At 46.2% G+C, this 27,570-nt stretch overlaps 2 protein-coding genes across 4 annotated transcripts; one reads left to right on the plus strand and one right to left on the minus strand.

Annotated features, from left to right (window-relative positions):
- The first annotated feature begins 276 nt into the window (after window positions 1-276).
- On the plus strand, window positions 277-18,725 carry POMT1 (protein O-mannosyltransferase 1). 2 transcript variants are annotated; one of them, XM_048822584.2, is made up of 20 exons: window positions 277-570; window positions 1,292-1,438; window positions 1,788-1,894; window positions 2,667-2,717; window positions 3,497-3,643; window positions 4,391-4,502; window positions 5,959-6,024; window positions 6,659-6,752; window positions 7,548-7,703; window positions 8,967-9,097; window positions 12,128-12,223; window positions 12,877-12,969; window positions 14,011-14,107; window positions 14,195-14,287; window positions 14,812-14,932; window positions 15,332-15,429; window positions 16,104-16,217; window positions 16,870-16,996; window positions 17,492-17,669; window positions 18,011-18,725. In XM_048822584.2, exons 2-20 carry the CDS (start codon window positions 1,317-1,319, stop codon window positions 18,183-18,185), a joined length of 2,178 nt encoding a protein of 725 aa, XP_048678541.1. In that variant the 5' UTR covers window positions 277-570; window positions 1,292-1,316; the 3' UTR covers window positions 18,186-18,725. The 2 variants fall into 2 exon arrangements, with proteins under 2 accessions (XP_048678541.1, XP_074976631.1); XM_075120530.1 differs by lacking the exons at window positions 277-570; window positions 1,292-1,438; window positions 1,788-1,894; ... (3 more) ...; window positions 5,959-6,024; window positions 6,659-6,752 and adding an exon at window positions 7,157-7,175.
- Window positions 16,417-27,308, minus strand: UCK1 (uridine-cytidine kinase 1). 2 transcript variants are annotated; one of them, XM_048822587.2, is made up of 7 exons: window positions 27,163-27,308; window positions 23,718-23,877; window positions 21,849-21,945; window positions 21,494-21,636; window positions 21,291-21,385; window positions 19,997-20,045; window positions 16,417-19,706 (listed from the first exon to the last, which is right to left on the minus strand). In XM_048822587.2, the coding sequence occupies exons 1-7, from the start codon at window positions 27,259-27,261 to the stop codon at window positions 19,519-19,521; spliced, it is 831 nt and encodes a 276-aa protein (XP_048678544.1). In that variant the 5' UTR covers window positions 27,262-27,308; the 3' UTR covers window positions 16,417-19,518. The 2 variants fall into 2 exon arrangements, with proteins under 2 accessions (XP_048678544.1, XP_048678546.1); XM_048822589.2 differs by having other exon boundaries at window positions 16,417-19,725.
- Between the last annotated feature and the right edge of the window lie 262 nt (window positions 27,309-27,570).

Raw genomic sequence — 27,570 nt, forward strand, 5'->3', positions numbered from 1 at the left:
CACGCCTCCAGGTTGCTGCTATGGCAACTGGGCATTTCCGCTGTGCCTCTGACGTTACGCCGGGAGATTACGCACGGCAGCTTCCGGATCCCGTGACCACTGACGGTGGCCCCGCCCTCTCCCTTGGCCGCAGCTGCGCACTGGGGCGGGGAGGCTGCGCCTGCTTTTCGGGGAGCCGGGGGCTGTGATTGGTCTGCCGTCGGGGGGCGGACCCGAGCCTGGGAGGTGGGGCGCGGCGCCGGGGCGGGTGCCGCGGGCGCGCGCTCCTGCCCGAGCCGAGGGCTTAGCGGGCTGGGGCTCTCCTCAGCGCGGCGCGCGCGGCCGAGGGGGGGGGGGAGCGGTGAGGGGGTGGTGGCCCCGCCACCCAGATTCCCGCTTGTGGGGTGTCCCCGCCAGCCTGGGAGCGACCCGGGGCCGGCCCGCCAGGCGTGAGCATGGGCCTCGGCTCTGCCGGACGCAGGCTGGGGAAATACCGGCCTGGCGGCGCGGCCTGTGGGGCTGGCGGTTGTTTCGGGCCTAGTCTCTCGCCCCAGGCGGAAGGGACGCACACGGATCTCTCAGTGTATTGAGGTGAGCACCAACCCCGCCCTTGTCTCGCTCTCTCCGGGCACTGCCCCCAGCCCTTCGCCGGGCCTCCAGGGCTGTTGCCTCGTTTCATGGGTGTTCTGCACAAGCACTCGGTTTGTTTCCTCTCGGGACTGCAATAAAGTCCCCTCATCAACGTGTCTGATTGACTCTCCAAAAATGGCACCACACGGTTCATGTTTGTTGTGCCTCTGTGTCCGGAGCAAATTTCCTCCGTCTGCAAGCGTCCACACTAAGTGCCCGGACGGTCGACTCCGCCCCAGGTCGGAGAGGCTGGATCACGCTTAATCAGCAATAAAGCGTCTGAGTATGAAATTTACTTTTACAGTCATGCTGCTGGTGATGCATGAAACAGGGTAAGTATCCAGAAGTCTCTCCTTGAGCTGAGTTGTGTTGGCTCTGCAGGGCTAATGAGTTAGAAATAGGGAAAATATATGAAACTAGTAAGGACAGGTAATAATGACTGTATGCGTGGAAGCAGACTGAAACGGTATCTGCCATTTTTAGGTAGACACTTATTAGAGTAGAGCAGCATTTTAGGATTATTGTTGCACAGGTTGCATATAGAAAATACTTCACTTGCAGATTGGAAAAGAGAATACTGGAGATGCTGCTGTCCCAAATTGCTGGCAGTGCCTTAGATAAGTGACTCATTTCTGATCTGAATGGTAACTGCAGCTGTTTTCTTCTCCCACTTTGCTTTCAGAGGCTTGAACAAACCATTCTGCAGGATGTTGGAATTCCTGAAGCAGCCTGTTGTGGTCACTGCAGAGATCAATGTGAATCTGGTGGCTCTGACTGTGATGGGATTAGTAAACCGGCTCTGGGCGCTCTCCTACCCACGGGCTGTGGTGTAAGCACAGTGCTTCACTTCCTACTTAAAATACCTGTGATTTTTTTTTTAAAGTTTGCAAGTGAGTATGTAATGGTGATGATAGGTTCTGGGTTGCTGACTTAGGATACTTGCATCCCTGGTATGGATTCAGCACATGCAATAGCAATGCAAGCATCCTCACCAGCATGCCTCAACCCTGACCTAGAGGAGTGAAAGGGATGCTAAATCTCTATGCTCCATTCAGTCCTCCTGCTGAGATTGCTAAAGGAGGAGTCAGTTAATGTCCCCATCACTAAGGTATGGGGGGGGTGCGTTGTGAGATGTTTCCAGTTAGACTTGACACATTTCTTTCTCTGTGGTGTTTCAGTTTTGATGAAGTTTACTATGGCCAGTTTGTGTCTCTGTACATGAAGCGGATCTTTTTTGTGGATGATAGTGGCCCGCCATTTGGCCACATGCTGCTAGCTTTTGGAGGTAGGGACTCCATTGAACTTTAATTTAGGAAGCATTTATTGCTCGTTGCTTTGGGGAAAGAGGAACAGGTTGCAGATATGGTTTCAGTTCTCAAATTCTATCCTTGTGGAGAAGGGATAGGGCAGAATTTCTTCCACAGAGACCTTGCTGATTTCATTTGCTTTAGAATGACCACATGGATTTTGGGCTAGTGGCTTGAGGTGCAGGAGGGGGGAAAGTGGTGTAACTCTGCATGTGTACCATTTGCCATGACCCCTACCCATTTCCCTATTATGATGGACGTTTCACCCACACTTTTATCTTACTCCCAGACAAACAGGAGGACCGAACCAAACTGTACAATGACCTGGAGAGCTTAGAGCACTGGGAATAGTAGGCAACGAGAAGATTCAGGCCCCAAAAGTGTGAAGTCCAGGGAGAGGAAAGGGACAATATAAAATGGGGGGGGGGATTAACTAAGCAGTTGCCCCTTTCATGTCAGTGTGTGGTTTATTTTCCTATTGTCTCCTGCATGCTATCCTAAGGTAACTTTTTCATGTAATAAAACACTGTTGCAAGGGAGATGTGTGTCTGGGAGAGAGAGTCCATAAGACACTGTCTTCAGAAAGTGGTCCGAGTATAAAAATACTGAGGAGGCACTTGTGGGGATGCAGTGGGAGGCTAACTCTGATTACTCTCCATAGAGATTTGGTTTTTAATTAATCTTCAACATTTTATCACCCATTTCCATGTGCCACTCACTCCAGCCATATCTGCTGCTGTTCTTTTTCAGGTTACTTAGGAGGCTTTGATGGAAACTTCTTGTGGAACAGAATTGGGGCTGGTAAGAGCTGTTTTTAACAGTGGCTCATTCTTCCAACAGAATAGAGGTGCATTTCAGAGCTTATCGATGATGTTTTAGTCACTAATAGAAGCAGAGGGTTTTTTGTTTTTGTTTAGTTTGTTTACTTGATCTTGGTGATGTTTCTTCAGAAGAGATGTTACATCAAAGTCTTCTGTATGACTGCAGCGAATGTTTCAGAAGATGCTAAAGATCCCATAGCACAGAGGAGAGTAGGGAGTAATTATAGAAGGCAGCATAGTTCAGAGGATAGGCTAATGGGACTGGGAATCAAGTCACCTCCCAGCTCTCAGACTGACTTGCTGTGACACCTTGTGCAAGTCCCATTTGCCTGGTTTTCAGAGGTGCTGAGTATCCACAGCTCCCAGTGATTTCTTTTCGAGTTGTGGAGACTCATTTTTTCTGAACGTCATGCTTCACTTTACCTGTCTTTAAAAAGGGGAACAATGATACTTGCCCAATTTCTGAAGCCCTTTGAAGTCTACAGATGAAAGCACTGTATAAATGTGAAGGCTTATTATTATTAGCCTACGTTACTTCAGATAATTAGGTTCTAATGTTCCCTAACTGAGAGTAAAAGAAATTGCAGGATGGAGCTGTAGTCTTAGCTGTAATATCTTTGCTCTGTTTAAAGACAACATGGGGAGATACCTTGAGTCTGAGAAGAGCTGTATGAAACCAAATTCTATTCTCCCTGCAAACACCGATACAATAAGCAAAGGCTTCTAATGCTCTTGTCCTCACACTGTTTTCTGTTCTAGAGTACAGTATGAACGTGCCAGTGTGGTCCTTGCGATTGCTGCCAGCGCTAACTGGTGCCCTGTGTGTGCCTTTAGCGTACCAGATTTTGGTAGAGCTGCACTTCTCCCATTGTGCCGCGTTTGTAGCTGCCCTCCTGATCCTCTTTGGTAAGGACTGTGCCTTCAGCCTTACTCTCCATCCAGAGGGGGAATGATCTGCTTTCCCCTAAAAATTCTTCTACGGTGACTTTTTAGTGGCAGTTAGTAAAGCAGTGCTGAGAGTTAGGGAAGTGGGTGCTGCAGTAGCTTCTCCCACACAGCTCTGACAATGCATCAATCCTGATCAGCATATCCTACTATTCAGTCCTGAGCCCCACTCACAGCTCTTCCCATGCACTTCAATCCTGACCTGCAGCACAGCCTGCGGTTCCAGCCCTGCTTCTAAATGGACACTACTAGGTCTCTCTATTATTGAAGAAAGAGGAAGGTTCGACACAGGGAATCTCACAGCCATGCAGGCAGCTTTATTTCTTTGCCTTTGAGGAGCCTCTGCAAGCTCTTCCTCAGATTTCTGTAATATACTGGGAATGAGTGTGCAGGACAGAAGGGCCATACCTCAGCTTTAGATTTCAGCAAATCTTTTCTTCTTCCCCTCACCCATCTGCCATTTCCCATGCTTGAAAGGTTTCTCAAACACAGAGTATGGCTCTTTCTCATCTCAGGCTTATAATACTGTGAAAAGACCTTTGTTTTGCTTTCTTTGGAAATGTTTCTTTGATTCTCAGTTGATCATGTCTTTAGAAGTCCTTATTGTTGATGGTATTATTGCTGCCATGAGTATTGCTTGACAGTTTTCCTACCAATAATTTATGCCTAATTTGGTGTGTATATATCTTCTCCTTCTGTTTCTAACAGAGAACTCGCTGATCACTCAATCCAGGCTGATGCTCTTGGAATCAGTACTAATCTTTTTTATCCTGCTTGCAATTTTGTCCTACCTGAAGTTCTACAATTTACAGAAGTGCAGGTACAGCTGGTTTTCATTCCTGGGCCCTCGATAACCTTCCAGTTAGTTGTAATAAGCCATTCATCATTTAAGTATAAAACATTTGTGCCTCTTGGGTTTTTTTTAATAGCCTTTAATGTATTTATCTATATGGCAATCTGGCACCAATTATAATAATCTTGTGTGTGGTGTACTGCAAGCCTTATTTGCGTTGTGAGCTAGTGGTCCAAATTCAGGCTGGGGAGGCAAGAATCCTTAACTAATCGTAGCTGTGCCTTGGGCAAGTCACTTCATTTCTCTGCACCTCAGTAAAATGGGGATAATGATACTTGACCACTCATAGTGATGTTGGAAGGATTTTATCTTCCAAGCAATTTTAAGGTTTAAATCTATATTGGCAGTGGAAAAGGTTCAGAAAAGGGCAACAAATTATTAGGGGTATGGAACGGCTTCTGTGTGAGGAGAGATTAATAAGACTGGGACTTTTCAGCTTGGAAAAGAGACGACTAAAGGGGCGATATGATTGAGGTCTGTAAAGTCATGACTGCTGTAGAGAAAGTACATAAGGAAGTGTTATTTATTCCTCATAACACGAGCTAGGGGTCACCAAACGAAATTAAGAGGCAGCAAGTTTAAAACAAACAAAATGAAATATTTCTTCACACAGTGCACAGTCAACCTGTGGAACTGCTTGCCAGATGATGTTGTGAAGGCCAAGACCATAACAGGGTTCAGAAAAGAACTAGATAAATTCATGGAGGATAGGTCCATCAATGGCTATTAGGCAGGATGGGCAGGGATGGTGTCCCTAGCCTCTGTTTGCCAGAAGCTGGGAATGAGCGACAGGGATAAGGATCACTTGATGATTACCTGTTCTGTTCATTCCCTCTGGAGCACCTGGCATTGGCCACTGTCGGAAGACAGGATACTGGACTAGATGGACCTTTGGTCTGATCCAGTAGGGCTGTTCTTATGTTCTAAAGTGTTGTTTAAATGATAGTGGGGTTGTCTTGGCTTCCTTGTAATTTAAAAAAATCCCTTGGCTGTTTCTCCCTCATTGCCAATTCCTGGTCTGGAAAATTTCCCTGTGCATAGAAATAAAGAGGGTGACAAATATCCCTATTAGTCATTTGTTATTGCTCATGGGCGCAGAGTCAATTTAGAAATCTTTGTCTCTTCTCGTGCGGCTTTGTGTGTTCTCTGATTCTTGCAGAGCCCCATTTAAAATAATAACCTTTAAACTTACCCCAGCCTGTGGCCTAGCCCATTGCTTTTTTGTGGTATTGGAAGCTTTGCAGACTCTAGCTGCTCAGAATGACTTTTCAGAGTCAGGAGAAGTGTTTAACATCCACACCTAGACCAAGGATAACAATCGCTGTCCTGGGAGGCCTAATATAAACTACTATTAGCATAACAGAATTCTAGTTGTGTGCCTGTATCTTACTGTGTTTTCTCTCCTTTTGTCCTTTTATCTAAGCCCCTTCACTGCAGGCTGGTGGTTTTGGCTTTTGCTGACTGGAGTTGCTTGTTCCTGTGCAGTTGGGTAAGAACTGACTTCTCCTATCATGTTGTTTTACTAAACTCCCAGAGTGCTTTAGTGTTCACCATCTCAGCCTTTGCTTTGCTGTGTTCTCAAGAGCTCAGCTTTTCAAGACTGTCTCTTGATGCTGCAGCTAGTTGTGGCACTGCTGTCTGTAGCAAGCTTCTCCAGGTTTTATTCTTCTTTGAATACCCTTGAAATAATCAATGAGCCAATGACATCAATCCGCATAAAGCAATGACAGACACACTGGTGGTGGTTGTACTGGAAAGAATGAAATACATACATTGGTACAAGCGTCCATCAGAGAAGGGCCTGCTAAAAAATGAGACCTGGATTTCAACTCCTGCTCCCAACTTTGTGTTTGTCTGAGTTCAGGGACCCTCCATATTCTACCTTGTGATATGCTGCCTTGTTATCAACAGCCTTTCCGCCTTCGTCATTAGCAAGTAGCCACTTCAGAGACCAAGTCACAAAGCATCTGATTCAGCCAGCGTACAGAACTGGAGCACCAGTGTCCCTGGGCTTGGGAACTCCTTGCTCAAGAGAGAATTTGAATACTTACACCTTGCATTAAATCCTGTCTATAGTCTGGGTATGTTTAACCCAGTTTGATCTTTGTGTGCTGTCTTCTCAGGGTAAAATACATGGGGCTTTTCACCTACATGCTGCTCTTGGCCATCGCTGGAGTCCACTCCTGGCACTTGATAGGAGACCAGACCTTGTCAAATGTAGGTAGCCTAATGTACTCGATAAGTAGCATGTAATTACATTCACAGCATGCATCCAGAGAAGGAGGTGAAAGATAAAAGCCTTCTAAACCATCAGCTAATAATTCAACACTTGAAGAAATCCTAGGTGTGTGTTACAATTAAGCCTGCTGTTATGGTCTGGAAGCCCTCTGCTTGCAGAGCCATGGCCCAGCTATGTTATAGGAAAAAAGCAGGGTCAAGTTTGAGATAAAGTGTACGTGTGTAGCTTTTCTGGTGCCGAACTGTATTTCTGAACGGGAAGTGGCTTGCCCTCCTGCGCCTGCTGCTACCCATCTTTAATATGGTTTGACAGGGTCTGCAGGTCAAAACGTATCCAATTTCAGTGTATCCTGTGCACCCCAATCTGACCTTGCAGGAGAAGTGATTAAAGTGTCTGCAGTGGTAAGTCCACAGGGAAGTTGAGGAATTTTTTTTTCCTTTTCTTTTTCAAAAATAACCAAGTACCTGGTTATCCTCAATAGCTGGGACAGGGGTGAGGGAGCAGGGGAATAAGCAGATCTGCTTACTTTTTTCCAGCTCTGCTGCATGACTGTGGGCAAGTCGCTTCATCTGTGCCTCAGTTTCCCCATCTGTAAAATATGAACAGCCCTTCCATATTTCAAATAAATGTTGTGAAGCTTGATTAAATAACACTTGTAAAGTGCTTTGAGATCCTGAGCTGTATTAACCTTATTACCTATCAGTGGGGGAGAGCTACACAAAGCTGGGACTTACCTGAAAGGATGTAACAGTGAGTTCTTTGTATTCTGCCAGGTTTCTGTGTTGTGCCATTTGCTAGCGAGGGGACTAGCTCTAGTAGTCATCCCAGTAGCAATGTACCTGTCTTTCTTCTACGTTCACTTGACTTTGCTATACCGCTCAGGACCTCATGACCAGATTATGACCAGTGCTTTCCAGGCCAGTTTGGAGGTAAGGAAAGTGGGAGTGATGGAAATGAGATGTTGGAAATGGGTCGTGCACATACCCTCTGTTGTGGAAATGGACTAAATTAGCACCATGAAATACTTGCTCCTTTGTCCTCATCTTGCTGCTATTGTGCTATAAAATGGCTTTAAGATGAAATAGTGAGGAAGTGCTGAGTCCTAATAGTAAGTGAAAGCTCTGTCCCCATCTCTATCCTGGGACTTTCCTTTGTACCAAGAGCAATTTTTGCTGTCCCACACAAAATATGCCCATTCTTTTACATAAGAGCAACGCTACTGAAGTCAATGGAATTAGTCTCACAAATAAATGATATAATGAAATCACAAGGGGGTTTTAAAAATACCCAAACTCAGAATTGGAGGGAAACCATCTAGTCAGGCCTAGATCAGTAACATGCCCCTAACACAGTGGGTCACCTATAGATAGAGCCCTGTTTTATTTGCAAATGCAAACCAACATGAAATAAAAATGAAAAATTCACCCTCTAGTGGCAGCTCCTGTCCCGCCACTTACTCAGATTTGGCCCCTATCATCATGATGGCAGGGTGGATGGGTCAAACATGAGTGGTACTGCGAGCCCATGCGTCAGTTTGCAGTGCCCAGAGCGGGGAGCCAGGGCCACCTCCAAGAGACAGGAGCTGCTGCGTGAGTGTGGGGCAGGCTTGCTCTGTAACACCTGTCTCCCCCAGGCCTCCCTATCTCCTCAGGCAGGGCCCAACCCTCCCCCTGTGCCTCCCACTCCCCTGGGGGCATGACTCAACCCTCTTCCAATACCTCTGGGGGGCAGGACCAGCCCAACTGTGGATGGGGGAATTGATAAAATGAAATAAGAAATTCCATCCCAAACCCCCCAAAATTATAAAAATTTATTTTACGGGGCTCTATCTACAGGTTCAGTAGAGGCAGATGTTAGTCACATTGCTTAATCCTCAGACTGCGGTGCTGAGCGCAGTGTAAGGACCTACATAGAATAGAACAGAGCCCATATAGAATAGTTCCTTAGATTATTGTTGGTGCAGGATTGCTTTGGGGATGTTCCCTGAGACCCTGAAATCCTGCAGGCTTCATTCTGTAACCAGATTACCTTTGAGCATAGTGTTGCAGGATCTGAATTTTATAGCTGTAATGAGGACAGCAAGCCTTATACTAACATGTTATATTACACATTAAAGCTGTGAGTGACGCTCTTCAGAGTTAAACAGCTTCTGAGTTTTTTTCCTCTGGTTTATTATCTTCTTACGCTTTTAGGGCGGGCTAGCTCGGATCACACAAGGCCAGCCCCTTGAGGTGGCCTATGGCTCCCAGATTACCCTGCGGAATGTTTTAGGCAAACCCATGCCATGCTGGCTCCATTCTCACAAGAACACTTATCCCATCAGGTGAGGAATCTGTTTTGTTCTGTAACACTAGAGTGTAAGGGTGGGGGTCTAACTGTGCTCCTGTTCTTGAGCTGTCAATTCAGATCTCACAGTCTGTGTCTATGCAGCATCATAGTCTCTCTTTACATCAAGCTTTCAGGGTATGTTATCTACTGCATGTCATACAAAACCTTGTTATTACTCCACAAAGCCCATTAATATTCCTGTTAAAGCATCGGGGGTGTGTGTGTGTGTAAACTTCCATTGAGTAGTTCGTAGTTATAATACTGACGTTCAAGTCTGGTGTGCTCCATTTCTAAACCTCAGCAAGCAGACTTGGTTTATAAAAGTGTTGATAGAATCCAAGGTAAAGAAATGCTTGAAAAACATAAATATATACTAGGCACAATAGGATAATGTGTGATTCATCCTTAAAAGAATTTTGTAATCAACTTACTAAACCATTGGCAATTAATTTCAACCTCATTGAGAAGAGGGAAGGTTCCACAGACTTTCAGGGGAAATAAAATGTAGGGGGAGAAGGGAAAATCCTCGTAATTACTTTAGATTCAGTCTCACTTCAGTCCCTAGTACAATAATAGACCAGATTATGAAAGAGAGAATTTGTAAGTACCTACAGGGTAACAGAACACCAAACAGCATGGGCTTAAAAAGAACAGATCAGACCAAGAAAAGGGCTTGCTTTTCACAATCTAATTCCAAAAGGAATGGATGAAGGGAATGTGGTAGTGATGTGAGGGCTCTAGATTTCAGTAGTGTATTCAGTGTTATCTGATGTGATTAAATTAAGTTTTAGATTAAATCTCAGAAAAAAATTCCTTCCTGTAAGAACAGTAGGACAATGGAACAGACTGCCTAGGGAGGTTGGGGAAGCTCCTTCACTGGAGGTTTTCAAAAGGAGGCTAGAGCCATCTGTCATGGATGGTTTAGACACCACAAGTCCTGCATCTTGGCAGTAGGTTTGATTAGATCAGCGGCTCTCAACCTTTCCAGACTACTGTACCCCTTTCAGGAGTCTGATCTGTCTTGCGTACCCACAAGTTTCACCTCACTTAAAAACTACTTGCTTTCAAAATCAGACATAAAAATTAAAAAGTCACAGCACACTATTACTGAAAAATTGCTGACTTTCTCATTTTTACCATATAATTATAAAATAAATCAATTGGATTTAAATATTGTACTTACATGTCAGTGTATAGTATATAGAGCAGTATAAACAAGTGATTGTCCGTATGACATTTTAGTTTGTACTGGCGTCACTAGTGTTTTTACAACTAGTGTAGCCTGTTGTAAAACTAGGCAAATATCTAGATGAGCTGATGTACCTCTGGAAGACCTCTGCATAACCCCTGGTTGAGAACCACTCGACTAGATGACCCTTGTGGTCCCTTCTAACCCTATGAATCTATGATTCTAATCGTCCTTGGAAATGTTAATTGCTTGGGATGTGAGCACTGTTACATGGCCTGGAAATTGGTTAAAGAATCAAGAAAACCAGCACTGTATTGAGATGCGAAAGGCATCCAGTGGGATGCAACTGAGATCACTGTTACTACCATATTCCTTGGCAATTGAGAAGAGTACTTTTCTGGGTATCAATTGGGACGTTGCAAATGCCGAATGAGTAGAGAGAAAAGAAACAGAGAGAGTTTAAAAGCTGGATGGGGAGACAAAATCACGTTGATTTGGCCATATGGAAGCTAATATATATGGTAGGGAAATAATCTGAAATGCAGATATTCAGCTCATTGAGAGGGGAAAGTGGTATCTGGAAAGCTGTAATTTACAAAAGAAATCTTGGTAGTGGAGAGAAAACTGAATTAATGAGTTTCCCATCAGATGCTGCAGCCAATAGACCAATGCGATGTTTTGGCTACCTATATAGAAAACATTAATTTTTCCCAGAGTAAGGAGATGACAGTCCTTTTCAGACAGCTCCTTGGCATGGTAGCTAGAATACTACATATGATACTGGGCATCACAATACCAAATTGATGCTGACAAACTTGAGAGGATTCTAAGATCAGAGCAAAATGAGTCTAGCTTGACTAAGGCCAGGTCTACACTGCACACTTAGTTACTCAGGGGTGTGAGAAATGCACACCCTTGAGTGATGTAGTTACCGACCTAACATCCAGGGCAGACAGTGTTATGTCTTCCATTGACCTAGCTCCTGCCCCTCACGGAGCTGAAGTTACTAAGCCAACAGGAGAGCTCTCCAGTTGGCTTAGAGTGTCTTCATCACAAGTGAGGCAACTGTGCCAATGCAAGTTTGTAGTGTAGAATTGCCCTAAACAGTGACTGTGGGGATGAGAGAATCATCTACAAGAATTAGAAGGACGGAAACACCAAGGAGGGAGAGGAATGGTTTAAGGTGCATTATGGGGTATATGTAAAGAAAATGAAGAAAAATTACCTCCATTGATTTCCTGTATTGTTGGATAGTGGTCCCAAGGGAAACAGTGGAAGCGCCGTTGTTTTTGGCGTTTCAGACTACATAGGGTAAACCACTGGGGAATGTACAGCAGTGATGCATCCTCCATTAGCCTGGAGGGCTGGAAAAGAGAAGCTACTAGGTCTTTTCCCTATTCAAGTCCCATGCTTTAATCTTTCCACCTAATTCATTTACCGAAGCACTGGCCAAAGCCATTGATAGCCCAACCCACTCCATGGAAATGACAGCACAGTTCACTGCTTGGAAGAGAGGGTCCAAGCATTGGCTTGTCAGGCACCCCTTGGAATGGAAAACAAGAAAACACGGTGAGTGCTGGGTGCACTCTGCTCCTCGGAAGCCTTGGCCTCAGCATATGTATTACATTACATCTGATGTGCTGGGACTCCTGTGCTTTGCTCTCTATATTGTCTCTTCAGCTGCCTTTGAAAGAACAGAGCCAGTGGTGTAGTGCCGATCCAGGTCACTGAGTGAAACTTGCTAGTTTAATCTGAGGCCCCTCTCTGTTCCCTGTGACTGTGTGAACAGAGATGTACCATTCCCTCAGAGTTCTGTCCTGTTACCTACCCATATAGGTACGAGAATGGCCGAGGCAGCTCCCACCAGCAGCAGGTGACTTGTTACCCCTTCAAGGATGTCAATAACTGGTGGATTGTTAAGGATCCTGGGATGTGAGTATACAAGAAACATGCTTAAATACCATAACGTGAGCTCTGTGATGAAAATTGATCCCAAAAGCTAAGCAGGACTAAGCTTGATTAGTACAGGGACTGGACACCAGCTAGGAGTACTGGGTTCCACAGGCTGAGAGAGGTAACTGTGGTCTAGTTGGATTGAGCACGGGTCTGGGAGTCAGGACTCACAATCTCAAGTTGTGTTCCCCACACTGCCACTGACTCACTGCGTGTCCTGGGGCAAGTCCCTTCACTACTCCATCTCCGTTCCCCATCTGTCGAATGGGGATGATAGTGCTATTGGATCTCGTGGGTGCTGGAAGGATTTAATGAATATTTGCAAATGCTTTGAGATTCTGGGATGGAAAGTATTATACAAAGGCTGGATTCAGACCAGCCACCAAGAGGCTAAAAGCTGTCTCCCATTACTGATTCCCTGAGTCAGCCTGTTCCTCCCTCTGCTTAATGTCCAGTAACTTTCTCTGCATCCAGCTGTAACCCAAAAGAAGCTCAGATTTCTCATCTGACTGTCCAAATGTTTCTCCCCCTTCCTTCTGTCCTGGTCTCTGGACTTTCAAGCTAATGGTCACAAGTTGGCACTAGCTGTGATGGGGAATTGAAACATTTCTTTTGGTTTGTCACTCTGGCAGGCAGCAGCTGGTGGTGAGTAACCCACCACGTCCCGTCCGACATGGGCATATTGTGCAACTGGTCCACGGCATCACAACTCGTTACCTCAACACGTATGTGCTTCTCCCAGCCTGTTGGCTCATTCTGCTTTGTTGCTTCTCTAAATGTCTGTGTAGGGATGGAGGGACACTAGGGAGTGCTGGTGTTCTCCCTAAGACACTCTTAAGCTCTTGCAGTATACTCAGCCATAGGCCTGGATACAACTGGTCCGTCACTGAATGAATGGTTTTTGGTTAGGATCACAAATTGTTCTTCTACTGCCAGACCAACTGCAAAAGGCAAATGACAGACCATATATGGTATATTTAGAAGTGTCAGAGACCTCCTGGGTCCCAGCTAGTCCAATATACATTGTGACAATGTTGCACATTTCTACATGCTCACTCCTCTGGGTAATTCGCCCCCTTCTCCCCCCCCCCCCCCCCCCCCCAGCAGGCAGGTCTTTTTAAATTTTGCATCAGCACCACCCACACCATTATGGTAAGGGTGGGTGAGTAGACTTTCGGTGGGATTTTCAGAAGCGCCTAATTGACTTTGCAGCAAGTCCCATTGAATTTCATGGCATGTGTCTTTCAGCTGACTTGGTGCTCCCAAGTCATGTAGGCACTTGAAAATTTCACCCTGTGTACCTGGCTGTTTTGTACGGCTGCATTATTATAAAAATTGTCTCTTAAGTAGTAGGCAAGAGTCCACATGGACTTCAGTCAGAGCATCTGAACCCTGAGTGTTGGTTCTCTCTGTGCTCATTCCAGGCCCAAGGGGGTCATAGGAATGCCAGTTGGTTCGTTCTTAGAAACCCCACTGAAGACCGTTACTATGCCAGCCACGCTTCTGTTTGCCCCAGTTGAGATGCCTGTGCTTTGCCAAGGATGGTAGCTGGCAAAATCAGCTTCCTCCAATGCTATTTTATGGCCCTTTATAACAAGGAGCCCTCTCCCTTTCTTTGACTCCCCAAATGTGCTGCTTGATTTGTGGCAATAGGTTGTTTGGCTTGTTGCTTGCTGAATTTCTCCACTTCCCTGAGGAGCTATTAAATAACCCTATGAAATGAACAGAGAATTTAGCCCAGGACACTTATTTTATGGATCTTGCAGACATGATGTTGCTGCACCTCTGAGCCCACACTCCCAGGAAATCTCCTGTTACGTTGATTACAACATCTCCATGCCAGCACAGAGCCTCTGGAGAGTGGTGAGTGGAAACTGGGGTGAGGGGCAGGGAGGTTTTTCTCCTATTGGGAAGACAAAGTAAAGATCAAAAGACATCCCTCCCTTGCAGGAAATTGTAAATCGGGAATCGGACACAGATGTGTGGAAGACCATTTTATCTGAAGTAAGGTTTGTCCATGTGAATACCTCAGCAGTGCTGAAGGTAAGTGGGTTTATGTACATCAGTCTTCTCTTCCCTTGTAATCATCCCAAGGGTCCATGCAATCTCTGTATCCAAAACTAATCCTCCGTAAAGTGAAAAAGCCCTGTATTTTTATCAGCTTGGCCTGACATCAGTCTGGTGAAAGAACTGTGTTTCTGATGGCAATGAAGCGCTGTAATGGCTTGATCTGTTACAGACTGAGCACTGCATAATTCCACTGGATGTTGCAAGTGCTTAGCTCATTTGAGGATCAGCCTGTGGGTCAGAAGTGGAGGCTGCATCATTAACGGCTGGTGGTGGACAGGCATACTTAAGAATCCCTCTTCACAGGTAACATTTAAGACGGGTGTCTGAGACAGTATCCACTGAGCTCTTTTACCACATTCATCACTGTCACTTCTGAGCACTCGCTCCACTGGCATCCTATTAAGGTGGGGTCTGTTTAGCTCTCGCAATAGGTCTGAAATTCAGGAACAACCTGGCAGGATTGTGCCTTTTTTTAAGCCTTCGTTTTTATTTTTCAGCTCAGTGGTGCATCTCTACCTGAGTGGGGCTACCGGCAGCTGGAGATCATTGGGGAGAAGTTGTCCAAAGGGTATCACCAGAGCATGCTGTGGAATGTGGAGGAGCACAGATATGGGAAAAGTAAGACTCAGTAGAGTTCTATAGATTATAATGTGGGCTTCCCCTTCAGGGGAAAGGGGCTATATATAGTACAGAAAGGCATTTATAGGTGGTGCGAGGGCCACAGAACCTACCTCAGCCTGTGGGTTGGAGTAATAGCTATAGGACAGCTCTCCCATCACTCCTGCAGCCTGGATGGTTGAGTTACTTGGGCTGGACATGGAGATGAGGGATTTGTCCCTAAGTGACTGGGAGTGTTCCTCTGAACACTAGGAGCACATACCCTTTGAGCAGACTGTGTCCCTCCTTCCTTGCACATTGGAATCACACCAGTTTCGTTGCAGAAGGGCCCCTCTGAGCAAAGGAGAGGGCAGGGTTATGGAATGTTGGATGTTTCTGAGCCATGTGATGCATTTCCAGGCCAAGAGCAGAAGGAGAGGGAAGTGGAGCTGCACTCACCCACGCAGGCTGACATCAGCAAAAACCTCAGTTTCATGGCCAGATTCACAGAACTGCAGGTGACTGGGCCAAGGGAACAGGGGATGGGATGTGATGTGATGTGATTCTTCCCTCAAAGTTCTCCCCTAACTGCATGCTAGGCAGTGGATTCTAGGCACCATTTCTGTGAAGGGTGCCTCGGACTGATAACAGCCATTGCTTAGTCATTAAGGGGAGAGTTGTTGTCTCACCTTCCCCATGAAAAAAGACACATGTGAACAAAACTACCTATTGAAACAGATGTAGGGGCCACTGCAGTGTTTTTTATGGGCTGTTTCTGGAGGTAGGACATGTTGCCGTGAAAGATAGGAAGAGATTTTAGGGTCAGTAGCTGACCAGACCGATTGTGAAGTTCTGAAAACATATGTTGCAAAGTGTTCTTTTTAGTTTATCCAGCATGCTGATCTATGGCATGTGCTTAAAGTACCTCCAGCTGTGTAACTCAACTGTTCGTAATAATTAATGTAAGTAAAGGTAATTGGGCACTCCAAGGCTCAGCCTTAACATGGGTGTTTGCATTATGCTTGATGTCCCTTACTAACCTTCAAAAATTCAGTAAGGAACTAGTATTCATTTAAAATTATAATCAAATACAGTAATGAGAACCGCCTCTGGCTATTGTAGGTATGGGACTGCTTATCCATGCCAGGTGTCTTCATTGTAGTTCCAAAGTCCTCTGATTGCTTTGTTCTAGTGGAAGATACTAACATTGAAAAATGAAGACACAGAACATAAGTATAGCTCCTCCCCCCTAGACTGGATCACTATGGATACAAACATCGCTTACTGGTTCCACCCTATCTCCGGTGTAAGTATGTGTGTCATGTATTAAGTCTGGTTTGCTTATTTGGATTATGTGAAGTCTGAAATGGAAGATATTAAAGGGGTGAGAATGTTTGAAAGAGATCAGGCTCTATTCTCCTGGTGTCTCCTCAAGGATGTCTCTTACGGGTAGTGGTGGGTAGGAACCTGTTGTGAGTTTCAAATCAAATAATTTTCTTCTCTAGTAAAACAAACACTTCACTTTAATAGAAGCTTTCCTTTCCCCCTCCCACAATGTTCCTTACAATGCCAGATAGGACAGTTGGTATAACCTGCTGCTCAACAGTAGAAAAGTAAACTGGAGAGTTCTTTAGGCACTTGATACAGTTTTTGACAGCTTTAAGTAAATAACTCTCTTCTGCTAACCCTTTAAAGGAAAATTGCAATTTAATATTCACTTGATCCAGTGTAGAGTATCAGTCCATCACAGACAGCTTCTTTCAAATGCCATATATAAAAATGAATTATGAAATAATACAGCAGCCCCAGTCACTAGCCAGATGGACAGGGGATTGCCACAGCTCTCGTCAGGTAAATTCTGAGTTTTTGGATTCGGGTGTATACAGCTATGTAATAATTGATTTTTGGCTTCTCTCTGTAGTAAAAAATCACTGCAGTTTTCCACCTCTTATCTACAGGCTCAGATCCACCTCATTGGGAATGTTCTCACCTGGGCTTCAGCTAATGTTGCAACTCTTGTATATGTGTGTCTGTTCCTGTGGTATTTGCTTCGACGACGGAGGAAGATTTGTGACATCCCTGAAGGTCTGATCCCTTAACCACAGAAGTATCCCTGTACAGAGTAGTTTGACACCTTGCTGCATAGCCACTGTGAGAATTCTAGTTGGGGTTCAGATACTCTTGATGGGACAGACTGTCTATGGACAAAGAACTAGAGACTTCCCCTGGTTAGCTCGATGAGCTGTGCGCTCTCCTGATAGAAATTTTTATTGCAGGGCACCATAGTCTCTTTGGGAGATTACTCTGCATTTCCTGGATGCTTTAATGCTCAAAGGATCAGATTTGGAATCCCATCAGACCTCACCTGCCATGGGTATTTTAGAGGTGCCCTTATACAGACAGGTCCTATCTGCTCTGCATGACCACTACACATTCTATGGACAGTTTTACACAGCGTAACCTTTGGCCAGAGTGGCTAGGGAAATGTTATTTAGCCATTTCCCCCCCTGTCCTTGCAATTGCTAGTTTCCAGGGTGTTTGGTAGGAGTCCTGATTAGTGTTACCCTTTCTGTCTTGTAGATGCATGGAGGCTCTGGGTATCAGCTGGAGGACTCTGCGTGGGAGGCTGGGCTGTGAATTACCTTCCCTTTTTCATGATGGAGAAGACACTTTTCCTGTACCACTACCTGCCTGCTCTCACTTTCCAAATTCTCCTGATTCCTGTTGTACTGCAGCATCTGACTGATCATCTCTGCAGGTACCCAGGACACCCTTAGGGTGACCTGCAGCTCTAATTATTGGGGGGGAAGGTAGTGAAATGATGGGGTTCTTAGTCCCAGCTCCAGCACTGACTTTGGGCACGTTGCATTATGTCCAATCTGTAATAATGCTGCCCTGCCTCCCAGAGGGGCATGGGGAGAATTACTCAGTTAATGCTTGTACAGAGCCAGGCAAGCTACATGTTAAATTGGAGCCCTGTTTCCTGGGGTCTCCATTTCTCACAGGTAACAGAGTGCAAAGTTCCAAATTGCTACACTAGTCTCTTGCTATTAGAATATGTGGATAGCTTTGCTTTAACTTCATTTCCTTCTCTCTCAGATCCCAACTCCCTAAGAACGCGTTCAGTGCCTTGATGGTAGCCTGGTTCTCTTCCGTTTACCTGGTCTATCGCACATTCAGCCCACTGACCTATGGGGAGCCTACCCTCTCAGCAGCTGAGCTGAGGGCCCTGCGCTGGAAGGAAAGCTGGGACATCTTGATCCGCACACACTAGTGGAGCCAGTCAAGATAGAACTGATCATGCTTACAAGTAACTCTGCTCTCATTTCTTGATAGGGGTTTAAGGTAAAAAGCCTTGTAATTTATGTCGGCAAGAATTCAATCCCCATTAGGCAGATGATGTAATGGTAAGACTCAGTTTTTGTTCTCCTCTATAGCATGAATTAGTCTCATTGCAAATCTACAGTATTATAGATTAGCTGCATTGTGTAGAACAGGTGCCTAGACTGATCTTTTTACTATAGCACTTCCTCATGTTCTAACTACCAGCCTGCTGCTCAAGGCTGCCACCTTTGGAGGAAAGAGACTCATACCTGACACGATGCATTCAAGGGAGACCCTAGTGACACTTCACTGAAGCTTTAACTAACAACCTCCACACAGAGCTCACAGCTATATGGCTGAGAGGAGATTACACAGGGATTTGTTTGCTCATTCCTGCTCCCTGTGCTGTTTAGACACCCCTAGTGAGTATGTCTGGGCTGGGGGGGAGAAGGGGTGTATGAAAATACTTAATATAAAATGGTTACATTCATGTGGCTGTTGTTTCTTCATTGGTTTATTAATTAGAGCAGCACAACCACTCGAGTCAGGCTTTGCTTTTATAAGAGATGAAAAAAGTTCATCTTCAATAATAACCAATTCTTCCTGCTAATCTTAAGCCTGCATTTACAGAGTATACATGACAGATAGTAGGTACCAATTGGTGTTTGATGTTAGGATGCCACGCTAAGCTTTGCTGGAACTACTCATGGGCTGAATGCCTGAGCTTTAACACTGCTTTGGGGAAGGAATGAGAACTACAAACCATGTCTGCACCCAGTCAGTACTGAAGTGTCCTCCAAGGTCAGCCTATGCTACATGGAGTGTAGCTTGGCTAGTAACAAAACACCTCAACGAGATGATGGAGCCCCACTGCTGCTTTGTAAGTTGCCCAAGAGAAGCCTAATTTTCCTCAGCCCTGAGTAAAATAGACTTCTTGGCAGTTGTGCCAATGAGAGGTCAGTTTCTTCTCCACAGGTCTGGCCTTGCCATGGACAGAAGGGAAAGCTGGGAATCTGACCTGCTTGTTTAAAAACAAGGCTCTTTGCTCCAAGGAAAAAGCACCATGAGCAGAGATAAAGTATCCTATACCCCACTGGGTTTACAGCACACAATGCCATCTAACACCAGGGGCAGGGTCAATAGTCCAGCTCCTTCCTCTCCTCTGTGAGAAGACACATACCTACCTCTTGAATCTGCCCCTAAGCTGCTACGGGCATGTCACAAACCAGTTTGTTAAAAAGATTGGTCTGGAACAGAGGTGGCAATTTCAGACCCCAACCTGGTTAGTGGGGACGGCTGCTGGACTCCAGATGAGATCGTTTGCTAGCTATCAGCATGGTGCTGCCCTCTGCTTGCTCAGGGAACGATCGCTTGTATGTCCGACCATGCCCATTCATCGCCCCTCGCTGCCACTTGCAGATGTCTCCATTCAAAATGTCCTGGATGTGCTGCACAATGAGGTTTATAGCAACTGCAAAAAGAACAGACACCTGCTCAAAATAAATAGTGGAACAAACAGCCCAGTCTGATTCAGTGTGTGAACCAGCTACTCGTCATTGCAATGCTGCCGCTTGCATTTGGAGCCACTGTAGTACGGTCAAATCCTAACAACATAATGCCAGTCTCTAAAACCTATAGTCCTGGTTCAGAAAAAGTCAGGGATAATCCATATCAGAGTCTATCTACACTTTACAACAGTGTGCAGTAGGAGAATTTGGGGAATCTGACTTCATGTGCAGAATTCAATTAAATGTCCCTTACCCATATTGTCGACTCCACGAGGAATAATCACATCAGCATACTTCTTTGTCTGCAAATAAGAAACAACAGTAGGGCTTGGTGTTTCACAATGATGATTACCACTATCCCCAGATCTGAAAAAGGAGCCCACAGCTGCACTCCTCCATTGTAGTAGTATCTATAAGTCTGTTTGATCAACTGAATGTTACAGGGGTGACTGCAGTTGGGACTAGTTGCCTCTATACTAAAAGCACTCCTCTCATACTACTCCAGTGACCTGAGGCTGACGTTACCTTCATTGAGCCTTTTTCAGCATAGCCTGACTGTCTACAACAAAAGCAGGTCAATCCAGTTAGAATTCGTTCTAATCAGAACACTACAAGCTGCCTGTCTCTGATCCGTCTATAACCTCTACTTTTTATAAAAAGGCACTTCCTAGTAGGGATGCTGATTGCACTTATGTTAAAGACCAGACCTCCTACTAGATCAAAGTAAAAATAGTTGTTTTTCATTCTTAAGCATTAACACATTTATTTATATGGTCACCTAAACTGGCAGCCTCCTTCTCTCCTGTACAGTTACATGCAGGAGGGAAGGGAAGCACTGCCCATAGGTCATACTGCAGTGGTCAAAGTCAACAGAAACCAATTTCTATTACATACATGAAAGGCTGGGCATGTCAGCCAGAATACCCATGGCAGTAATCAAAAAAACCATTCATACAGCACTGTAAGTAGCCACTGCTTGTAAAGCATCCTGGAAAACAACCATGACATGTCTTTGAGAGGGCAGCTCAGGTGAGAAGCAGGGAGGAGAGATGGCATACAGCCAAAGAGGACATCCTGAGTGCAACAGACCTGTTTTTAAACCATTGAGTCACTCAGCATAACCCCTGTGTTACAAAGATGTGTAAATAGCACAACAGTGGCCACACTTTGGGAAGGTTCCAACACTACAATGCATGGCATGCTGGGTAGGACCTCACATCTGAGCCAAACTTAGCTACACCAAATTGTTGTGTTGTCTGCAATGAAAGGGAGACAGGCTGGAAGGCTCAATAGTTTGTTTAATATCTAGAACTAACTGTCATGGGTTAAACTACTGGGAATTTTATTTTAAATACAATGCAAAGATTTAATCTGATCACTAGGATCTTAAATAAACATTGCTTTTTGCTTCAAGCAGCTATGATTTTATATGGTTTATATCAATCAGCGGGCCTTAGCCCCACTTCTCCAGCTACAGTATAAATAGCTGTCACTGCCTCTCCAGGTCCTTAAAATGTGTCTGATCAAACAAGTGAAAAGCTTGGTACCGGCAAGCAGAACTCCTCAAAGGCAGGTTTGACGAAGGTTGTGTACTGAGTCAGGATCTGCTCTAGGTCCCTCCCACGCTTCATATCTCGAAGAACTGGGGCAGAGGGAAAAACAAGGGGCAGTGAGTTTTAGCGTATTCATAGTGACGACTGCCACAAGGCAAGCAGGGGGCTGATAATGGAGCAGAAGCCCAGGGTATTACCTCTGCGGGACAGCCGGACATCAGAGTCTGTGTCAACGAAGAGTCGGAGATGGAACATGTCCCGAATGTCTTGGTTATAGAATACCAGGATCCCCTCAAAGAGAACCACGTCTGCAGGATAGACCACTGTTGTCTCTGCCAACCTGCCGAGGGTATATGGACAAAGTTTCAAACTGAATGCTAACGTGCAGTTCCATTCCATTAAACACGGCTAACCCAGTCCCACCTCTTCTTGCTCCCGCCAGCCCTCTGCAACAAGACCACATGCATTCAGCTAGGGTGGGCCAGGGAGACAAGGCAGCCCCCACTGACTCTGCCAAGCACTGTGTGGAAGATGTTAGGAACTGAGACTTACCTGGAATGGGTTACAAAATCATAAGTTGGCACCTCTACAGTTTTTCCCTCCACAATATTTTTCAGGGTTGTGTGCATCAAATCATTATCAAAAGCACCTGCAAGACAAAGGCATAAAGAGACGCAGCCCAGGTGTTGTTATGACCAAACTATTGCCAGTCTTTTCTGGTACTGAAGGATTTAAGTCTACCACCATTCCTCTGTCTGACATTACCAGACCCAGGAAGTAGGGGAGGGAGGATATTCCTGGCTTATTCTTTTCTATCTACAGCAATCCACTCCCTAAGTAATGTTAAAGGGAAACTGCTGCATAATCCCAAAGATATTGTAATCCCTGCATCCAGGGACCAAGTATCTTAGACACAGAAATGAAGACTAATCCAAACAGCCATAAAAGCTACCGTCTGGACTGCCTGGTAGTTTACAGATGGACATGGCAACTACAGCTCAGCAGGCGAAAGGACAAATCGTACATTTTTTGCATTTTATTTCTAGCTAATTCAAAAAAATGTTAAATGAACATAAACCAAAACAGAATTACGGTTTGGAAAGTCTTATAGATTTGTCCTGCCTTTGAAAAGAGTGAGCAGTGCTGCTTAACCTACAGCAGGTGTTCTTCCACTTTTGACCAGGATGGAGTGCAGGGAATGTCTCCCATTTGCAATCATGTAACACCCCTGGGGCAAGGACAGCTGTTGCTTACATAGAAAATAAATATATTAGGAAAGTATCTGATGTGTTCTTAGCTTCTTTTAATGCATTTTAGCAGCTGGAAACCAGGAGGTGATCAAGCATCATGTGAGCATTAATGTTCCACAGACCGACAGCATTATGTTAACTCCCACTGCAAAGCAACAGTATGATGGCATCTCACTCCAGCAACAACACAGGCACCACTCACAACATGAGGACACTGTACAGTTTTTCTAAGAACTCGGTTGGAAATTAATTTTGTTCTTTCTTCCCTATTAACTGCCACTGCCGTTCTCCCTCCCTTTCACGTGGGGTTGATGTACAGGAACCCAAATACCCAGAGTTGGGGGTGTTCAATACTTTGCATGCTGCATGTTCAAAGCTCTTTACAAACAATAATTAAACCGTGCACTAAGTCAGGCTTATGCCCCTTTTCAGATGACTGAAGCATTTAAACTCTTTGGGACAGGGACCATCTATTTCACATTTGTACAGCACCTAGCACAATGGGTCCTGGTCCATGATGGGCTGAGAGGTGCTACAGTAATAAGCAGAGAGCAGTAACTTGCCCAAAGTCACCCAGAAAGGCAGTGGTAAAAGATCCAGGGCCTGCTCCTAGCTCTGAGTCCTAGTGCTGTGCTCTATGCTCCGGACCCTCTCATCGGAGCCTCAGGAAGGCCACCCCTTAGGAACGCTGAGATTTCCCACTGGAATAGGTGGGAGGGGCCATCTCATTATGCTTAAAGGAAGCATCAGTTTCTGCTGGCTCTTCTAACTAATGTGCCCAGAGGAAATACTTTCTCTGTATTCCTTTAGAATTGGCTCCCTCCCGGCACAGCAAATGTCTCGCAATAGGTTGCGGGAAGCTCTGATTCCTGGTGCTACCACACTGGAAAGACCCTCTTCTAAACACCACACAGAGCAGAGCTGTGGCAGAACAGACAGAGACTGGTTAATGAGACTGTAAGCTCCCAGCAGCAGGGACCGGTCTTTTTATTTGCATGGAAAGCACCTCGCACCCCCACCCCCATTGCTCACAGTGAGGAGCTTTGAGGTATTTGCTGAAGCTAAGAGCAGTAGCTATTTTGCCCTTCCAGTCTCCCATCAATGTCCTTCCCTATATACACTTCCTCCTTCCTCAAAGGCAAACATGAAGTGGGGGTGGGGAAAGCTTTACCTGGGTGATCAAAGTTGTACTGTCCCTTCAATGCCTTGGCTTTCTGCTCTGCAGTGAGGACCTTGTAGAACCTATCCTGGCTCAGAATGATGAGCTTTCGTTGGTGATGATCCACCTCATTTTGTCCCAGGAGCTCCATGATCTTCTCACATACTGTGGACTGAGGAACAACAAGCGTCAGTCACAAACAACCACCCTCTGCAGCACCTTCCATCAGGACTTCACCAACATTCAACTTCACAGCAGTCCTGGGAGGTGGTGGGTAAGAACCAGCCTTATTTTATAGTGGACAAAACAAGGCAGAGATTAAGGGGCGCCTACCTCTCTCCCCCTCCCCCCAAACACAAGTCAGAGCCAGCACCCAGTCCTGTGCTTTAAACACTTCATTATATCGCCTCTCCTGACAAATTCAAAACCCATCCACCAGGCTGTAGTGAGCTTTAAAGAGGAGAGATGTAGCTACAGCCTGCTGCAAGAAGCAGTCAGGGACATGGGGCAGAAGAATGCATTCAAGGGGGCACAGAGATTATGGAGTGGAACTGAGCTCCCGAGATACAGTTTTAGGTGAACAGAGCCATGGCAGCCGTCTCAAGGAAGGTTGTGTTCACAAATCTAATTCCAGACCTGCCACTCACTGTGCTGGGAAGACTCAATTTAGGTTTTGCTATAGCCTCTAAGTCTGAGCTTCTCTGAGGCTCCTATCCCTGTAGTATTCGAGGTTTCCTAGGTATCCGATACACAATGCTACTTTGTAATGCTAGAGCGCCATCTCTCCAGAAATGCTTTACAAACATTTATTCATCATGTCTGCCTACCTGAGGGCAGGGGAGGCAGGGGGAGAAAGAGATTTGTGAGATATTCCCATTTTACAAATAGCAAACCTGAGGACCAGAGAGATTAAGTAACCAGCCACGTAAACCAGCAACAGAACATGGACTAGAACCAAGGTGCATCTTAAGAACATAGGAATGGCCACAGACCAATGGACCATCTAGCCCAGTAGCCTGTCTTCTGACAGAGGCCAGCGCCAAGTGCTTCAGAAGTGTGGACAGAGCAATTAGCCATAGATCCATCCCCTCTTGTCCAATCCCAGCTTCTCGCAGTCAGAGGTTTAGGGGCACCCAGAGCATGAGGTTGTGTCCCTTACCATTTGGGCTAATAGCGGTTGATGAATCTACCTGCCCTGAACTTAACTAATGCTTTTTTTAACCCAGTTATACTTTTGGCTGGGCACTGTGTGAAGAAGCACTTCCTTATATTTGTTTTGAACCTGCTACATATTAGTTTAATTGGATAACTCCTGGTTCCTTTGTTATGTGAAGTGGTAAATAACACTTCCTTATTCACTTTCTTTCCACTGCTGATGATTAGACCTCGATCATATCCCCTCTTAACTGTCTCTTTTCCAACAGTTTCAGTCCTCTTTTCTGAACAGGCCGAGCCTTGTACTCTCTCCTGGTATGGAAGCAGTGCCATACCCTTTATCATTTTTGCTGCCCTTCTCTGTACTTTTTCCAATTCTAATATATCTTTTTTGAGATGGGGCAGCCAGAACTGCACACAGTATGCAAGGTGTGGGTGTACCATGGATTTATACAGCGGCAATACGGTATTTTCTATCTTATTATCTAGCCCTGTCCTCAAGGTTCCTAACATTCTGTTTGACTGCCGCTGCACACTGAGCCAGTGTTTTCAGAGAACTATCCCTGTGGTGGTTGTTTCTAGCTTCCAAGGCCCTTTCTCCAACCACTAGATCATTCTGTCAGTCCATTAAAGTTGACATTCCCTCCTTGGCAACTTAGTTTCTCTGGAGAAAGCATGTGCTGACAGCCCAACAAAGAAAAGAGCTTGGAATAGGTTGTGTACATTGAAAAGAGCTGGGAAAAGGGTTCTCAGACATAACATTTATAACTGGATCTTGCCCTAACTAAAAGACCGTTTCTCAGAGAGTGAGCACACCACACAGAGTATTGCTGAACTGCAGCTTGGAGCAAGCCTTCGAGCCTGGGGAAACAGACTCTGCAAACAGTCTGCTTAAATTAGTGCGCTAACAAGAGCAGCTCAGACCAGGGGCTTGGACTCAGGCAGCTAGCCTGAGCCACCCTGCGTCTGCCCAGCTGGGCTGGGAGGTTGCTCCCAGCTGCAGTACAGATGTACTCACAGAGGCCAGACAAAACAGTGGCTTTTCCTCAGCTCCATCCCTCAATCAAAGTGGGGGGGTCACCTGTGGAGTTGGGCTGGGTCAATATTTGTGCTGAGAGCAAAGTGCAGGTTCCTTCTGCATCTCCTGTTAGGCAATCCTCTACCTTTTACACAAATCATCCTTCCCCAACAAACATCTCTTCTCCCAGGACAAGGTAACTGCAAAATAAAGATTATGCATGGACAAGCAAATCAGAGAGAGAGATTGGTGGGTGTGTGGGAGGCTCATTCGCTAAGGCTTCTGGTTCCAACCCACTTGGGAGTTTGCTGAGCTTGCTATGAGAACTGCACTTCATTTATATCCCTGTTTACCTTCAGCTTTGGTATGTGCTCACTTTTATCATGGTAAATCACTGATGTCAGAAATGTTGCCTCACGCAACTGTGGCAAGAGAGAAGAAAACTGCTGCTGAAGTATGGAAGCCTGTGTCTTTTAAAGCACCTGCCCTTTTCTCATGTCTCATTTTGCCATGAGCTTGAGCCGTTTGTGCTAGCCAGGATCACTCAGATGGTGAAGGGAAGTAGGTGTGACGTTCTGGTCTCTAATAATAATGCTGATGATACTTTGGAACAAATGTACTTTACAAATATCCCAACCTGGCAGATTGGGGAACAGAGATGCGTGAAGTGACTTGCCCAAAGCCACACAAGTTGGTGACAGTGCTGGGGATAGACCCCCCAGGAGGCCTGCTTCCGCCTCTAAAGGCTGATCTATATGCAACCAGAGACGAAAACAACAAACTCCTTTCACTTGGGAGTCTGGGAATCCCACAAATGGCACCCAAACCCTCCCCCAGAAAATCATCACGTCAGGGGTATCCTCCTCGTAGACAGGGACCCACCGTGCTGCAAAACTGATGTGGGGCTCCACCAAAAAGACCCTGGCGCTAGACCTTCCCCACCCACTCAGGGGCCTTCACCTGCACAGGTGTCCCCAGCACCGAGACAGTATGCCCCCGTGGGTGGGGAGGACAGCACCCCTAGGGGCGTACCTGGCTATCCCTGGGGAGGGTGCCAAGGGGCTCTGTGGGGCGGAGACTGGGCACCCCCTGCAGTGTTGTATGGACCCGTGGCCCCCGCACAGAGCCCGCAGGCACCATGGTTGAGCTGAGACCGGCCACACTCATCGCACCCATGGGCTCCCGGCCGGGGCGGGCAGGAAACAGGCTGCGCCCTGATCGGGGCCGTTCCTGGGCTCCCCCGCCCCGGCCCCGGCCCAGCCCCGTCCCGGGGGCGGCCCCTACCTTGCCGCTGGCGGTGCCTCCGCTCACCCCGATCAGGAAGGGCCTGGGGTGCGGTCGCTCGGCCTCCCCCCCGCCGAGGCTGCTGCCCGCCGAAGCCATGGCTCGCCAGTCGCCACTGCCCTCGAGACTACAACTCCCAGCAGCCACTGCGCCGCGCGGCCCCCTAGCAGAGTCGCCGAGCGGCCGTGAGGCAGGCTGGAAGCTGTAGTCCTTGCGTCCGCAGCATTCAGAGCCTGCGCAGTCGGCTCTGCAGCCCGTGATAAGAGACCAGCTGGACAGGGCTGTGAAAGGAGAGGGACTGAGGGTGTGGGGGTGACCTCTTAACACGGGGAGGGTTACAAAGCAGGGGCGGATGGATCACCACTGCAACGGGCTGGGAGCAGGCCATGGCAATGGTTTTTCAGATGG

The sequence above is a fragment of the Caretta caretta genome, chromosome 16, assembly GCF_965140235.1.
Source record: "Caretta caretta isolate rCarCar2 chromosome 16, rCarCar1.hap1, whole genome shotgun sequence".
NCBI lineage: Eukaryota > Metazoa > Chordata > Testudines > Cheloniidae > Caretta > Caretta caretta.